This window comes from Aptenodytes forsteri, unplaced genomic scaffold (assembly GCF_000699145.1).
Source record: "Aptenodytes forsteri isolate BGI_AS27 unplaced genomic scaffold, ASM69914v1 Scaffold82, whole genome shotgun sequence".
Classification (NCBI taxonomy): domain Eukaryota; kingdom Metazoa; phylum Chordata; class Aves; order Sphenisciformes; family Spheniscidae; genus Aptenodytes; species Aptenodytes forsteri.
In genome coordinates, this window is record NW_008795490.1 from 8,534,778 (window position 1) to 8,552,587 (window position 17,810).

At 36.3% G+C, this 17,810-nt stretch overlaps 1 protein-coding gene across 2 annotated transcripts in view; it reads left to right on the forward strand.

The window, feature by feature from the left end:
• The window catches only part of REPS1 (RALBP1 associated Eps domain containing 1), a 52,228-nt gene extending 36,599 nt beyond the window's left edge, over positions 1–15,629 (forward strand). Inside the window, exons 10-19 of one of the 2 annotated variants that reach the window (XM_009281463.1) lie at positions 442–529; positions 1,376–1,477; positions 6,369–6,438; positions 8,737–8,855; positions 9,607–9,671; positions 10,796–10,981; positions 12,430–12,525; positions 13,147–13,295; positions 13,934–14,039; positions 14,647–15,629. In XM_009281463.1, the coding sequence (XP_009279738.1) occupies positions 442–529; positions 1,376–1,477; positions 6,369–6,438; positions 8,737–8,855; positions 9,607–9,671; positions 10,796–10,981; positions 12,430–12,525; positions 13,147–13,295; positions 13,934–14,039; positions 14,647–14,715 (1,050 nt within the window). In that variant the 3' untranslated portion in view covers positions 14,716–15,629. Of the gene's footprint in view, positions 1–441; positions 530–1,375; positions 1,478–6,365; positions 6,439–8,736; positions 8,856–9,606; positions 9,672–10,795; positions 10,982–12,429; positions 12,526–13,146; positions 13,296–13,933; positions 14,040–14,646 lie in introns of both variants that reach the window. The other variant, XM_009281462.1, reaches the window with a different exon arrangement.
• The last annotated feature ends 2,181 nt before the right edge of the window (positions 15,630–17,810 follow it).

The following is a 17,810-nucleotide window of genomic DNA, read 5'->3' on the forward strand; positions in this document are numbered from 1 at the left end:
AGAGAATTATTCATACTACTTAAAGAGGCCATAACTTTCTGAGGCATCATAAGTAAAGTCAAAAGTGGATTTTAACGTTTGTTGGGGGGGGTTGTTTGTTTGTTTGTTTTCTTTTGAAGATGCACTTGAAGTAACAGATATCTGGTATGCCAAAAATGGTGGAAAGCTGGTAAAATTCAGGTCCTATTTACAACACAGTAATCTATAGAAACATTTCTAGTGCCCTTTTAAAGTAATATGCTAGGTTACACCTTATAAATCATTAGAGAAACTTCAGCTTATAGAGCTTTGGTTTTATGGGTATATTCAATCCCCTGGAACCGTGTAAAAAATAAAATTTATGAATTTTGTTTAGAAATGGCATTTTGCATGGTGTCAGAGATTCTTAATAGAACAATTTAAAACTAGATTAGCATCACTTAACTCTCATCTCCTCCACAGGACACTGCAATTGTGCACCCAGTTCCCATAAGAATGACTCCAAGCAAAATCCACATGCAGGAAATGGAGCTTAAAAGAACTGGAAGTGGTAGGATATTTTCTCTTGCTAATGAGGAAAGTTTTGTAAAACTACAGTTGGCTCTGCTTCCTAAAACATGCTCGCTTTTTCTTCTCCTTAGATGAATATATTTGGAGTTGTAACCAGCATAACGAATGAGATTCTCTGAGTTAAGAATTAGAGTACTGTTCAGATAGGTGCAGAGTTTGAATTGGCCATTTGCTACAGTGACGATTTCATCACCTATAGGAGATCATTGCTTGAAGCAGTTCAGGAGCATCATGATACAGATTTGATTTGGGCCTCCGGGATGATGTCTAGGTTTCTGACAGACTGTGAAGATGGAGAACATAGCCTGCACTGATAAAGCTTATTCTACTGTGGTCAGAAATACTGAGTTTATTATTTTGAAACTTGACAGCATTTGGGAGTATTGGCAGGCCTTTTTTTTTTCTTCTTCTTTTTTTAACACTGGTCAAAAATAAGCAAGGTGGCTTGATAATTTTCCTTGAGGAACAGTGCAGTCTCGACTTACAGACGTGTCCCAATATGCCAGTATTTCCTAAAGTCATATAGCTCGTGCAGAGTCTTCAGCATATGAGAATAAACAAGTATCCACAACACATTTCTTTTCAAATTTCCTTAGCCTTGTAAATAGGTAAAGATTCCCATCTTTTAACACTGAGAAATAACACTATTACAGTATAAAACTTCAAAGTCAAAATAATTCATACGCCAAAAGTGTTAAAATACAACAATTTTAATCTTGAGTGCAGCACTTCAGGTAAGGACAGGAAATTAATGTAAAGCTTTGGCATCAGAAGTAAAGGCTAGTTTGAATACATTTGTTTTATTAGGCTTGTTTTTTCCATCTAGATCATGCTAACCCTACTAGCCCACTACTTGTGAAACCACCTGATCTCCCAGAAGAAAACAAAATGAGTTCATCTGTAAAATTTACAGCTGGAAATACAGTTAGTAAGTATCAAAGTACTTTCTGATCTCACCTTTTACATTATGCAAAATGTGGATCTGATATATTCTTCAGTGAATGAAAACTTGCTAGCTAACAGCAGCTCTAAAATGAGATAAACTTATCCTAAGAATAGAGACATTTCTGATATGAAGTATATATTAGAAGTAGTAATTAAGAAAGTTCTACTGATGTCACTGGAGATGTTTTCCTGCCATACGTGTTCAAAAAAGTTCATTTTGTCAGCTCTCTTCCATCTTCCTGTTTTCTCTTTTAATCTTAGGATGAGAAATTGAAATGTATGGAAAGTGGAATTGACTAAGTAGCATTTGATTCTACTTCCTCAGAACTGTGTGACAACATGTTTTCTGAAGAGTGAAAACCTGTTGACCACAAGATTTTTCAGGCACTTCTCATCTGGTTTAGCTACTAAGAAAATGTGATAGACTTCTAGATTTATTTTTTAGGGACAGCTTTTCAAGTGTTTATTTGCTTCTAGTAGCATTTCTGATTTTCAGTATCTCCTATGTCCAAAACATTTTGCATTATTTTGGTTTGATTAGTCTACTTCTCTCATATTGAGAGAGGTCCCAGATTATATGTAGCCTGAATGAATCTCTGGAGTCTGTTTCTGAGATTTTTTTTTTTATTTTATTTTATTTAAGCTGGGCACTTTTCTTCAGTAAAAATAAGGTTTGAAGAACTCATTACTTTGAGTCCTTTGCTGTGCAGTATTAAGACAGAGGTATTTTGGTTGATTTGTAATACAGGAGTAATTTAAAAGGTGCCTTTTTGCAATGCATTTTGTTTTCCTCATGAACTCTGTTTCAGTGGCACTCTTCGTTCTGAGCAACGTCTTGAGCCTGTCTGTCTTTTCAAGCAGAGCTCTGTTTTTACTAGGTAGTCTTTTGATGCAAAAGAAAGAATGAGCAAACATGGTCTTTTAATGGGGAAACTACTACTATACGCAGGATCTGAGTTCTGAGAGCCCTTCTGTAGTCCTTTTTCCTTTTCCAAGTATAGCTTAACCTTTGATAAAGGGCCTGTAACTGTAATTATACTGAGAAGTATTCTTCCCTCAGAGGAAGAATGTAGTGAAATAAAACAAACCTCATTGCAGTGTAACATGAAGCCACCCTGTAGTACCTCAAACTGTAGTTATCATGGGATGCCCATCCTTTTTCTGAAGAAATGGCTCTTGTCACTATTGTAAGTAATATGGTTAGTTAACACCTTCCAAGTGAATCCCGAAGAAATCATTTAATACAAGCTAACTCCAGAAAATGAATTTTTGATGCTTAAAAAAACCACATAAATCTAACAGGATTTTTTTTTTGTGCAGACTTGCTGTCTTGGTAATTACATTTCTTAATGTTCTTTAGTGTCATACTTTAATAGTGTATCTGAGCACCTTCTATGCTAAATCAGTGACAATATCTGTAGTGTGCTTCCTTGAGTTATTGGGCTGGACACTGATTTCAGTGTTTGCTTTAGTTGCTTGTTTTTGTTTATCTGTGCCAGAATTCATTTGAGAATAGGGAGTCTCAATCTTAATTTAAGCAAGTCTTTTTGTAAGTGTTTTGGTTTTATCTATCTGTCTCACTGTTTTGGAAGTGTTGTTTCATAAATGGATATTCTTAAGAACATTTCTTCTAGAATATTTTGTTTATAGGTTCACATGCTTTTCTGCATTGTACAGATTTCTTAGTGGTTTATTGATCAAAATGTAGATGCAGGTTAATTATTTTACTTCTCATAGTCTACTGTTCATGGATCAATATATTAAAATAGTATTTGAATTGAGAACTAATGGAGATTTATAAGCATCATCTTGATGTTGAGAAATTAGCAATTTGTCTTTATTTTCCATGCTTTACATCAACAGTGATTCAGCTTGGAAGTTACTAATTTGTAAATAGCAGCTCAGACCTAAGCCAGGAAGCAGGGACAAACTTTTCCATTGCATGAGATAAGAAAGAATTCAGTAGGCATAGGCACTGCACAATTGTCTTTCTGTGCAAGCTGTGTGATTTGGAACAAAGGAGAGAGGATCTATAACCTCAGAAAGTGATAACTGGAGAAGTGCGTCAATAATTCTTCTGAGTGCTGGACACCCACAGTGTTGAAACTGTTACTATGCAAGTAAAAATAAAAGCAGCAAAAATAACTGCTGTTTTCCCAGATTGTTTTAACTTTAAAGCAACATGCTACTTCAATATGTCATTAAGGACAAGTTTGTGAATATGTTATTTTAAACTCCTGCTAAATGATATAAACAAGATCATGAATACTGCAATCAGAAGGTAAGGATAATCTAAATTACCTTCCTTCATAATGAAATTCAAACAGAGCTGGAGACTAGGTTGTATTACTAACACTGAAAAGTAGAAACCTCCCTTGAGGACAAAAATAACATTGCAAAAGTGTGTATATCCTTCATAATAGGAACTCTACCTGACTATCATGCTTACGTTACTGGAAATACTGAAAAAGGATTCTGTTAGATTTAAGATTGTATTCAAACTCATGATTTTGGATTAGCCAATATTGGTGCAGTATGAAGATTACATTTGCCAAGTGACCATCCTTTGCCTTGTAAAGCCATTGAAATTGTTTACTGTCCAAATGTCTTTGAAATTGGTTTAGAAATACTTCTTCCATTATCAGTGTCAACTTTTTGGTTCAGAAGGACTTACTCTTTCCTCTTTAAAAGTGTGATTACATGAATTCTTGTTTGACTAGGTTATATTATGTCCTGGATGGCTTGAGAAATATACCCTGTACTAGAGATGTTTGGATTGGAGAGAGATAATTCCATTCACCATATAGCCAACTTCTGCTTAAAACTTTTCTCACTTGATCCAATTACCTTCTCATAATGAAATTCAAACAGAGCTGGAGACTAACTTGTATTACTAACACTGAAAAGTAGAAACCTCCCTTGAGGACAAAAATAACATTGCAAAAGTGTGTATATCCTTCATAATAGGAACTCTACCTGACTATCATGCTTACGTTACTGGAAATACTGAAAAAGGATTCTGTTAGATTTAAGATTGTATTCAAACTCATGATTTTGGATTAGCCAATATTGGTGCAGTATGAAGATTACATTTGCCAAGTGAAAAGTAGAAACCTCCCTTGAGGACAAAAATAACATTGCAAAAGTGTGTATATCCTTCATAATAGGAACTCTACCTGACTATCATGCTTACGTTACTGGAAATACTGAAAAAGGATTCTGTTAGATTTAAGATTGTATTCAAACTCATGATTTTGGATTAGCCAATATTGGTGCAGTATGAAGATTACATTTGCCAAGTGACCATCCTTTGCCTTGTAAAGCCATTGAAATTGTTTACTGTCCAAATGTCTTTGAAATTGGTTTAGAAATACTTCTTCCATTATCAGTGTCAACTTTTTGGTTCAGAAGGACTTACTCTTTCCTCTTTAAAAGTGTGATTACATGAATTCTTGTTTGACTAGGTTATATTATGTCCTGGATGGCTTGAGAAATATACCCTGTACTAGAGATGTTTGGATTGGAGAGAGATAATTCCATTCACCATATAGCCAACTTCTGCTTAAAACTTTTCTCACTTGATCCTTGAAAACTTCAGTGTCATCTCATGGTAGCCATTTCTGTTTCTTTTTTTAAAAGAATGTTTATATAGGTATTTTTTAGTTCTCTGTAGCCCTCATTGAATAGAGACACACCTGTAAACCTGCAAAATAACTTTTAATCTGAAATTAACTTGGAATAAGGTATTCCTCAGCTGACTGTGCATGGTAGAGGTCTCAAACCAACTTTGCTAGATTAATGTAGCTGTAGTTTTAAGGAAAAAAAAATAGTAACAGGAAAGAACGTGCCTTGCTGAACAGGAAAGTCATCTCTGCAGGATTCTCGTCTCTGGATCCTGGTTGATGTGTCTTAACATTTTTGAAAACTAGTGTCCTAGGAGGTTAAAGTAATCCTTTGAGACTGGGTAATTCAGAAAAAATCTTGATGTTCTTGGATAGAATTCTCTTCTTTACTGATACTAATCGGGTGGGTTTCATTGCTCCAGTGACTTTCCACCTTGAATTGTGCTTTACCAGGTGCTCTGGAATCATCCCTTGTGATAAATTACTCTGAGAGCCATTTTTCTGTCTACATTCATTCCACACAAATCTTGTGATTTTGGTGAGACTCCTCATTTCTGGGGGAAGAACCCTCAAGCTTTGCACAGCTTTTAAGGGTAAGGGTGTCCTTAAGGAAACTGTCTACCTGATGCTGTAATAGCATCTTTCATTTTTATAGGCTGCCTTGACCAAAAGCTGAAAGCTTTTAAAAACATTTAGTCCAAAACAGAGCTGACTACCAGCCTTAAAGGTACAGAAGTTACAGTTGTAGCGAAGCTACTGAGTTCATCTGTGTACTGTACATACCTTTTCCTTTTTCTGACTTCTAAGGTTGGTGACAATCATTCAGCACTTCTAAAACCAAGCATGTCCTACTTCTTGTTTTTTTTTTTTCTTGGATGTCCCTTACTCTTGTTGGCTAGATTGTTGAAGTGATGGAATGTCAAGTGTTTAAAAATTATTGCTTATGAAACTTACATTTTGTATTTTAAATACACCATTATTGTCATTGTTTATTCTTCAGTACATCCCAGTAGTAACAAACAACTCGTAGTATTGGGCGAGAGGAGTTGGTTTGTATCGGATCCTTCAGTTATTCAGACTCGAGGATTTTGAATCCTGCCCTGATGATACCTTACAGGGAAGCAATACAAAGACATAAACCTTTTTAAAAAATAAAAATGGGATATTTGAAATTATATATTACCTGTATCTGTTAGGGTATACTAATGATGCAAAACCTATATGAAACTTTGTACTTTCTCTTACCAGCAGATGGTTACAGCAGTTCGGACTCCTATACTTCAGATCCAGAGCAAATTGGAAGCACTGTAACACGGCAACGGTCAGTAGAGTAGCAACTGAAAAAAATAAATAAAAGGTGTTTAAAGAAGCCTGTTCTGAGCTTCTGGTTGTTTGACAACTAGCTTCTAAAATGATGGCTAAAGAGATTCTTAGCTTTAACACTCGGGAATCTGGAGGCAGTCTGTTTTCTAATGCATTAACAATGTATGCTGTTCCTGTTAATGTGTAAAGTGAAAATTCAAAAAACAACATAGTCTAAAAAGTTGTTTGGGATTGGCCAATCAAATGAAACTCCACGTTCAGTCAGAAATCTTGATAAAGACTTTCTCCTTAAACACAAGGGAATGTATGCGCAGGAGATCGTGATGCTACTTGAAACCAGTTTTTTGTATTTTTAGAAATATCCATTAGGCATTAATGGAGAAGGACCTTGTGACTTTGTAGCATAAAAGAAGAACAAAACATAAATTAGAAATATCACGGCAGTAACTCAATCTCTTTTAATAATGGGCTTTATAAAATGAAGGGCAGTCATAGGCCCAACATAAATTAAGGGACTGGAGGAAGCTATGCAAGCACATAACCAACAACTGCATCGTTTGACATAAGAGAATGTGCTGTACTAGCTGGTGCTAATTGTTCCCATTAAATCTGCCTGAATAGGATTAAAAACCAGCTACGCCATTAACCATCTTACAATCAGTTTCAGAGGTAAGTTTCAAAACAAAAATAATTAGGGTGACTTCAATAGCAAAGAAAGATTTGCAATTGCCTTTCAGTATGGCAGCTTGAAAACTTCTTTCCTCCATTGTTACTTAATGGCAAATCTGATTGTCTGTCCTGCTTCTATGTATGTTTTTGCACTATCAACATGGTGGTTTCAACATGTTCTTTTCATCTCTGATTGGGTTCGGTTCTCTTGCTGAACTTTTGTAGATGAGTGAAGCTTTCTGATGAGTTGCCGCTTTATGGCACAGGTAGCTTCTGTCGAGATCTGGCAATTCTGGCAGCATCCACCCAGGAAATTTTTCTCCCACTTCCTTTTTTACTTCCTTCCACTGACATATTTTCTACCAATTGCAACTTTGTCTACAGAGATGACATTGTCCTTAGCCCTACCGTTAGTCCAGAGTACTTTTTGTATTTTCAAAAAGCAAAAACTGACAAGGCTATGTCAGATAATGATACTTCAGGAGTGTCCTTAAACCACTTTCTCCCTTTTTTATCCTACTTGTGCCTTTTATACTAGATTAGCTAGAGGGATGACCCTAGGAGTCAGTGTAATTAGATTTGTATTTCATCAGCTGGAGGGTTACGCAGTGTTACAGAAGTGTTGTCCTCGAGAGTATATTAAGGAAGCAGATTTTTCTATTGTGATACCTCAGTTTTCTGTCTGGACTTATACTTTCAGGAATTTCAGGTTTTGTGTGAAACTTAGGTGCCTCTTACCTCTCCTAGTTTATATCTTATGGTAGTTACAGAAGAATGTTACAGAAGTCAGTCATAGAAAAGATTTTATCACTTATTTGTGAGTTGAATAACAGAGTAGCCGTATTCATGTAAGTGATTCAGTAAATGTCTTGCTCAGATTGGACTAGATAGGAAGTTTCTGCAAGCTGTTTTTAGATGGAAGCTGTACAAAAATTCTGTATACATTAAATCCCACTTAAATGGCACTTAGTGCAGTACTTCATCCTTCTGTCCTTTCTGCATGTGTGCTCGATGAACTTACAACAGGTATCCACTAGATGGTGATCCTATCTAAGAATGAGTTAAAATTTCTGAAGATGCTACCGAGTATATGGATTTGGAAAATTTCAGGCAGAGAATTAAATATATGTATCTCAGTGTACAAGATAGCTCCGTAAGCTCGGTATACCTGGAGGCAGGTCCAACAGAAACTTAATACTCTTCTTCAGTGACATTGAACGTAACCCGTTTAAAACCTGATCAAGATGTTGACTACATCTTACATACTTTGCAAATTCTAGTGACTACCATCTGGATGGAATTACCATATTTAGGATTCTGTGTTTCTGAACTCTCATTGTTTGGGAGGTGTATCAAGCTGTTGGTTTCCCAAAGATAAATTACTTGTGGTAATACAAGAATAATTTGGATAACGGAGATTTAAGTAAATAGAAGTATAAAAAACAATTGTGAAATCAAAGAATACCAGAAGCTTAAAAGTGATTTTGCAATCTTCAAAATCAATGGCAATCAGGCTCTTTTCCATCTGTCAAACTTTATTTTTTTAATTGCCTACTTTGAAGAACTTTTGAATTTTAGTTCTGTTGTAGCTACCTAAAATCACTACAGAAGTTTATATGTTTTGCAGATCACATTCAGGAACATCTCCAGATAACACTGCACCGCCGCCACCCCCTCCAAGGCCTCATCCTTCTCATTCTCGATCATCATCTTTAGATATGAACAGATCCTTTTCAGTTACCCCAGGTAGATATACTGTGTTCCTAGTGTATATTATTCTTCAGCACATATATTCCTGAAGCAGACAATTTTTTTTCCTCTGAAGAAGGATTTAGAGGGTGTTTTTTAATAACTGCTTCTGAATGAAGAAGCAGAAAATGTTGTCACTCTTCCTGTTTATGTTAAAATTTGTACTCCACTTTGCTTAAACAGGTAATTGAGAAGTAAATTCTGAATGCTGGCATTGCAGTCCTTTAGATGAATGTGGGAAGCAAGGTCAGGAAATAACATTTTGGTAGTGCACCCACATGCAATGAATTGCATCTGCCAGTAAATTTTCAAGAGGAGTTCTTTTGGTGTCAGATGTATTAGAGACACGTGTTAAGTATTCAACTTTAGAGAAATGATTAAAGGTCACTTCTGATGCTTTGGTTAAGGGTTTTTATTGTACTTCTGACTTGTCAGTACTTTTCAATTCAGGATCACAAAGTATGAGAAGATGTTAAGAGTGTATAATGAGAAAAAAAGGACTAAGATCAGAAAAGTATGACCACGTCTGTACTTTGGACTGGAACAAAGGACAATATCCATGTTCTGATTCCTTGTTTTGTCTGTTTGCAAATTTGAAAGGAGATGACATTACAATTATGGTCCTCAACATGACAGGTTAATATGTAGGCAAAATGCAGGATTTCTTCATGTTGCTAAGTCAAAAAATTACATAGCACTGTGATGCGAAGAGTAACAATCCTGGCCAAACGCGATGCCTCTTTTACAGGACAGCAACAGGCTGGAGTTGTTGCCTATCCCCCTGCAGTGCCTCCAAGACCACAGCCTTCACAGGTGATGTTGTCACTTTTGAAGAATCATACTCTAACTTGGTGCATCATTTTTATCTAACTCTGAATTTTAACTTATCTCTAAAATGAGTAGTATTTTTTGAAACCACCAGGATATGAATGATGGCAAAACATAGACTGTAGCCAAATATTAGCCTTTCCTGAATAAAGATTTGCTTCTGGTGGAACCATGGGAAGGGATTAAAGTAGAGATTGAGGAGCAATGAGTGGCTCCAGAGCTCTGAGTTGTAGGAAAGAGGAAAGTTACTCTTTCACATTTCTTTACCTGTCCCCGTATAGCTAATAGGCCATAACACAGACTGTAAGAGCAATCTTTCAAAGTTTTACAAAATAAGTGTTTGTCTTCCATCTGTGTCTGGCACAGGGTATAGTTTTACATAACATGCCTGCTCCCAAAAGGAGTGATCCCACTTCTTCCTTTGTCATAGACTTGGTGATCTTTGCAGTCCTGGTTTGAGTCAGTTCAGTTAGCTGATTTGGTAGAAAAGAAATCCTGGAAGAGTTGTTTTTTCTTTGTCTCAACCAGCTGAATCTTTCAACTGCTGTGCAGATCTGACATGGGACAGATAAAATTGCTTTTCAGTTGTTTTTCAGCAGCAGCTACTTATTAGAATCTGAGTTACCAGCAATTGAAGGCAGTCAATGGATCCAGAAATCATCTGCAAGGAAAGAGGGTACAATGACAGACACATTCCATACAGCGTGATCACATAAGCATGTTTCCCTATGGAACCAGACTAAAAATCTGTATCAAGCCTGACGGAGCCAAGCTGGACTGTGTTACAGCAGAAGCATCTACTGTCCAATGAGTCTAGATAGTCCTGCGGTGCATCCATCTTTGGTCTCATTCTCTGAATAATAGCACATCTGATTGAACTTCCTTTTCTCTTAAATATTTCTCTATTTTTATAAACGCAGAGAGTGGTCTGTCTGGTTGTGTCTTAGATGAGATGCACTTTGTCCTACTGACAGGACATAAATCTTTGTCCACTAAAAAGGCAAATAGTCTTTAATGTTCTGTCACAAACTGTTGTTTGGTGAGATTCTTTGCATCAGATAACTATGTTAAGAACAATGTCACTAAATATTTTTGTTATTTTATTGCAGGGTGCAGGTCCTCATGTGCATCGCCCAGTAGATGCTGAAGGCCTAATAGCTCATACCAGTACCTCACCTCAACAAATACCAGAACAGCCAAATTTTGCAGACTTCAGCCAGTTTGAGGCATTTGCTGTTTCAGGTGTAAACAAAGAGGAAGAAGATGAAATTGAAACACACTCAGAAGTTTTGCAGGTGAGCGGAAGCGAAGATCTTGTCAATTGCTTAATACCACCAACAGTTATGAGACTTTGTTAAAACCTACTTCTGCTGTTTGAACTCAGTGGGGTTTTTGATGGTGTCCCAATCCTTTGCTAGAAAGCAATTACATTAGACTCTGCCACTCTTATTTAGTAGCTGCCAAACACCTAGGCAGAAGAAATTCTTTTCTTCTCAGTTCTTGATTGTAATTTAAAAGATTTTGTACTTAGTAGCATATGTGCACAAACATAATTGTGTTGGTGCATTTAAGATTTAGCACAGGCAGAACTCCTCTTCTGCTCACTCTTGCCAGCCTTCCAAATGACTGGTAAGTTTTAAAGTAGTCTGTCTTAATAAGTGAGATGACTGTCAAGTATCGTAAACATCTGTTAAAACTCCAGTAATTTGGTTTTGTTCAAAGCCATTGGACAGACAGCTAAAGTGAATAGAGCTCTGGCATCCTTCTATGATAGATTTAGAGATGTTTACAAAACCTTGTTTCCTACTACAAACACAGGACTTAAACCCTGAGGCTTCCAAACTTTTATTCCTATTAATGTCATAATAGCTTACTGCTATTACATGAATTACTTCACATTTTCCTTTCATAATTTGTAGCCTTCATCCAGATTGTAAGTTCTCTAGGGCACTTCTGTGTATTCAGTTGCAAAAGTACCGGTGGTGCTTTAAAGTTCTCCCAACTATCGGCAGCACGTTCTTGCTTCCCTTAATCAGGAAGGTCAGTGACATGGAGCCATTTGAGCACTCTCCATGTACCTCATTGCAAAATCAGCTATGTTAGCAGTTTTCAGTGGCAGCTTAAGCTTAAGTTGAGCTTGCTGATTGTTTTGCATTGAGGTGCATGGGGAACAGTTGCATTGTGTTCCATTGGAGGGATTAACCTTTGGCAGTAACAAATAGATAATGGTGGTAATGTAATAGCAGAAACAGCTGTAGCAGTTTATCATCAGGCCACAGCCTCTTTTGTACTATACAGTGCCTCGTAACACTGGGGATTTGACTTTATTCAGAGGTCTTCCAACATCTGGTGTACAATGCTTGAGAGCAGAGTACTTTCAAGTAACTATTTTGTCTTTTTTTCATAGTGATGTTAGATTCTGTATCAAATCTTAATTTCTGTATCAAAAGACAGGTCTGACTATTGATGCTAGAAGTACAGCTTTTTACTATGTGCCTCTTCTGTAAGCTGCTCCCAGGCCAAAACAGCGTTTGTGACCAAGATAGTTTTAGATGGTTTTGCTCCAAAGCAGGTATTGTTGTTGTATTCCAGCCTGTGCTTCTAAAGAAGACTTGAGCTGGAATTTTAGGTGTTAAGTGTATCCATGTATCAGAAACACAGCATACTTCTATTTATTCCAACTGTTGCCAAATGAAATACTTGTTAAGAGGTAGTTTTCTAAATATAGTTTATATCCCTTCAGGTTGAAAAGCCCTCTGATTCTGCAAGTTCTCTTAGAGTTGCCAAAGCAGATGGAAGAGTGGAAGACAAAGCACCTGCTAATGTCCCTACTAGTGCGGTATGCAAAGTACACTTGGAAGGAGAGTGCAGTTGTCTGATGTATATGAAATGATACAACTCTCTTGATTTGCAACAGCAACTTTATACACTTCCACTTGAACCCAGTTTTCTTAGGTCCAATATGTGCTTGAAATAGGCACGTGTATAGTGAATTTTTGCATCGGAAGATGTTCATGATTAGTTTTATTCTCGAGATAGCAGAAAATTAAGATACTTGTAAGTGTTCAGATTTTTGAAACCAAGCAAAACTTTTAGTGCAGAACTTGGTTAACAGTAGCTTTTTTTTGTTACAGACACATAATTACTGGGGGGAAAGCGTGCTCTGAGATGTTGTGTATTTGCAATTGTCAGTTGTACTGTGGTGTTTCTGCTTGCACAGTTCTTTGTCAGTGTGTAGCAACTTACTGCCATTTCACCGGGGGGTAGGATTTAGTACTTAAGTTTTTTTCCAGACCATATGAGAGTGCAGCTAGATGTTCATCAGAAAATACCTGATAGGTTGTAAATTCAGTTAGCTTAGTAGCTGGTTTTAAGAATATGTAACACAAACAAATTACCAGGTTATAATCCAAGTAAAATGCAGTTTGTGAGAATTCATAGACTGTGTTTTCCTCTTCAGGGTAAAGGCACTACCCCACTTGCTCCACCACCAAAGCCTATTCGCAGAAGATTAAAATCAGAAGATGAGCTAAAACCTGAAGCTGAGGAACATACACAGAAAACAGGTGTCATAGCTGCTGTTCTTGCTTCACAGCCATCTATTCCTAGGTAACCCAAGAAGTGTATAAATACATCTGTTACTGGAAAGTTTACATTTAAATAGCATACACGCTTTCTGTTCTAGGAGTTGCAAACAATTTCAATGTGTTTGAATTAGATTAATTTAACAGTTTAAAGGTTTTGGGGTTTTAAACAAGATCATCCTGAAGCCTCTACTACTGAGAGACCTTTTAGAGATCTTGAATTTTGGAGTGTGAACTCTTTTAACTTCTGCAAGTATGTTGGAAATAAGTGGTGGAAGTATTAAGATGTGGTGTTTGATTTTAAATAGTGGTCGCTATGAACAGTCTAAAATGTATAGTCTTTGTGTCCTAGCATGAAAGTAGACTATAACCTTAGTCGCTTTGAGGTAAATGAATGCGGTACGGTGTGTTGGAACTTCAGAAAATTGATTATTACAAGTTTTTAAAATGTGCTTCTTGCTGTTTCATTGAAACTAATCATATGTGGCTTCCATGCAAACAAACAAGGTTAATCAAGCCAGAGAGAAGAGGGAAAACTAGCAGTGTAACAAGTTAAAAAGTTTTGAAAAGAGGATTCTGCTCATTTAAAAAAGAGGGACTATAAATGAGATACTCAGCTAAGCAACTAAATGACTTATTACAATACTTCTAATATATTCTCAGATCAGTGGGGAAAGACAAGAAGGCAATTCAGGCATCGATCAGACGTAACAAGGAAACCAACACTGTTTTGGCCAGATTGAACAGTGAACTACAGCAGCAACTAAAGGTAATTCCATAATCTTTGTCTGTTTAAGAGAAGAGCCTGAGAGGGCAAGATGTTGGTGATGCACAGTAACAGGCATCTCTGCAAACCAATTATATACATAGTAGAGGATATTGATATAAATGTTTATGTGGTACTGTCTAGACTGGAAGATAGGCCATTTTAAAAACTATCAAGCCTGAATTTCACTTGTTACTGTTTGAGAGTCAAGGTGCATAAAATTCACATAAGACAAAAAACTGGGGGGAAAAAATTGTGAGTTTCTAATCCTTTAACTGAGATGAGAGCTTTCACCCCCTTAACATTTTAGACTTGATTGAAAATACTATAGTTGGGTTTGCAGCTGGTTACAACTTTGTGGGTTTGGGTGATTTGAAAGGAATGAAGAAATACTAAATGGCTTTGCTTTTGAGCAAAGTATTGATTTTCATTTATAATTACTAGCTAGCCAATCTTCTATTCAGATTATGGGAAGAGATCTCCAGATTGTACAAAAGACCTGGACGTTAGTTCTCAAAACTGAAGCTGACTTTTACCAGTTTTGATTGCATGAGGAAATTTTTAAGATTCATTCTCTGTGGACAGTCAGTAGAAAATCTTTCTTTTGTAGGATGTTCTTGAAGAGAGAATCTCCCTGGAAGTCCAACTGGAACAACTTCGACCCTTCTCTCACCTCTAAGCCTACTGCCGTTAACTGTGAATTTACTAATTTTGAAAGGGGTATTGGTTTCAAAGCCTATTTAAAGATCCATGCATCTAGCTCAGTGCACTGTATTCTACATTAAATGTTGTGGTTCTGTTTTGTCAATTTGTCCACTTTTCTATTTAAGTATTTTAGTTTCAGTACAGAGAAAAAAAAAACCTTTTTCCTTGAATGTGACACTGCCTCTCACATCACTTTCTGTGGGCATCCGTGATCTTTGTTGGACTTGATTTTCCAGAGTTTGTCGCCAAAATTTCCAACTGGAATTTTTTAGTGGTTTCTTTTTTCCAATTGAAACATCTTTGCAGAAGAGGATTGCTAATCAGTTGACTTTAAACTTTAAGCACATAAACTCTTCTTTCGCTATGGCATTTATTTTATTGTGCCAGAAAAGAGAAAAACTAGTAATCTGTCATCAGCTAGCGTGACTTCCCAAGCTGCCTTTCACAATTGGAAAGTTGTTCACAATTCTAGAAAGCCTGCCTCTTTGCAATAAACCAACTTATTCAGGTTGACAGAGTTCTTGCAGGCTGTTTGCCGTATCGACTGGATTTCATTTTGTGTTTTTGTTGCATACATTATAGAGTACGTAACCACAGATTGCCAGTTGTTCACATTTTATCCATTCATGATCCTGATTCAGCCGCATGCATATAAAGATTTATGGTACAATTGGTAGTCTATCAAACAGACCTTTTTCAGTCCTCCCTTTTGTGAAAAGAGTTGGGTGTAAATCCCCAACGTATTAATTACACGTTACCTAAGCACCACCTGTAATTGCATGTTTCACACATTACCTTTTAATAACACATCACATCCACCAGTCTTCACTATAACAAATTGTATTGTCAAGTAATGTGTCAATACCTCTATGAACTTCTAATTCCCAGAAAAAAAAACCACAAAAAAAACCAAACAAAAAATGAACAGTTTGCTTCTTAGGAATTCTGGGGTACCTTATGTCATCTTGTTTCCAGGCCTTATTTCTCCGGCATATAGACAGGCTTCACTATTAACAGAGTTCCCTGAGTGTATCCTGCTATTCAGGTTGATGTACTGTATTAGGATTTGTTGTATATTGTATGATACACACCTTTTGATCTCATATGTAAATTTGCATTAATTGCTGACTAACAGCAGATACTCTATTTAATGGCTTCTTCTGGCTGTGGGATCATAGATGTTTAACTGCATGGATGTATCTCTGCAGAATCAGAACTAGCAATTGTGTGATTTTTACACCAATAAAACAGCACAATATTTTAATTTCGTTGATTCATCTTTACCTGGGAATTGAAACTCATTCATATAGTGGGGAGGGGTTTATTACAGGTCTGCAGGGAATTTTTTGTAGGTTTTGTGGCATGTACGAGAAATAGTTGATCATATTCCCTTGACCATTTTCTTCCCTCATTATTTAGCTGTTGGTCAGAAGTGATCAAATTCTCTTGGTAATCTGTGGCTATACTCCTTTTGTATCCTCCTATAAGCAAATTTAATATAGTTGTAACCTCTAAAAAGTAAATGCTAGTACTGACTTGGGTCAAAGAAATATATAGTTCTTTAGTCTTCATTTCTGGTTTGATTTCCTTGAGAGTACCTTTCAAAATTAAAACTAAATGGATTGACTGTTAGCAGTCCTTATCCTCGCTGTCTCACTTCTATGCTTAAATGAAATTCTCTTAGCATCTGCTTCCCTTACAAAAGGATAGCTCAAGTCAGATTTTTCCACTGGATATGCTGTTTGTTAAGGTGAAAAAGAAGTGTTTCTCTTTTTGGTTATCATATACAGATTGAATAATTATGGTTAATTTTTATTACTATAACAATTCCAACATTTTTTCAAATGTCATGGAAGTGTTGCGGATGGCTTATGTCTATAATTCAAAGCAAGATTCCCTGGTATGAAAGGCACGAATGTCATAGTTGCATGACAAGAAGATACTTTCTATTTGCATGTTAACGGAATAAGAAATGATAGTGAAATGGGCAGAAAGGTTACATATAAATTACATTTCAGCTATGTCTTGCCAATTAGTAGATAAAGTGCAAGACTTTGACTTTAAAAAATACGATATAACCAGGGAAATGCCAAAAAAAAAAAAACAACCCAAAACCAAACCAAAACCCAAATCAAAACTAAAAAACTTTAAAGTTGATGGACTAGTCACTTCTATTTTAACTGCCAAGTAGCAAGAACAGTGTTTTAAAAACTGGGAAAAGTGGGTCACTTACTGTAGTCAAAGAATGTTGATTTCAAACCAACTGTATGTTGTCCATAGATTAAAGCTAAAAATACATTTTTAAAATAGAACTATTTTCATATTAATATTTAAGTATTAAGCCTATGTTTATAGCAGCAGGATTCTTAAATCAGAATTTAACATTTTAAGCTTAAATGTAAAAAGCCTTTCACATTCAAACGTGACATGTACATATGAATTTCTGTGACATCCATATCTTTCTAGTAGAATGGCAAGTTAGTGTCTCAAGTGAAGAACTTAGGCAATCTGAACATTTTTGTCTTGCCAACAAGACTATTTTTAAGAATTTGTGAATTACTTCTAATGCATCATTCAGTACGTTTTAAACCAGTTTTTCGTGATCAGAAGAGCTTCTAACTGAAAAATTACTTATGTCTTAAGAACATCACTGCCAATGGTGTTCAGAAGTTACCTCACTTAGTAATGTAACCCAGCTTTAATCTCTTATTTCCCTGTCTTCTCCATTTGTTTGATCTTGATCCAGCTACTTGATGCATTCTTTTTTATGAACTTAGATTGTAAGCTCTTTGGGGCAAGGAATTATGTACCGTACAAGAGATGTGCTCTCTATATTGCAAGCATAAATGTAGACTACAAATAGTATGGAGTGTGATTCATGTACCCAGCTAGGATGGATGGACAGCAGCATGCATTTCTGAAACACCTGCAAAATGTGTTTTGTTGGACTTTGTGATGGGAGGAGTGTCTCTTTCCTCGTTTGATTTGCATTTCCTTTATTTCTCCTACTAATGTGCCTCTCTCTTCATTCCACCTGCTTTGGAGTTGTTTTTTTCTCCATTCCTTGCC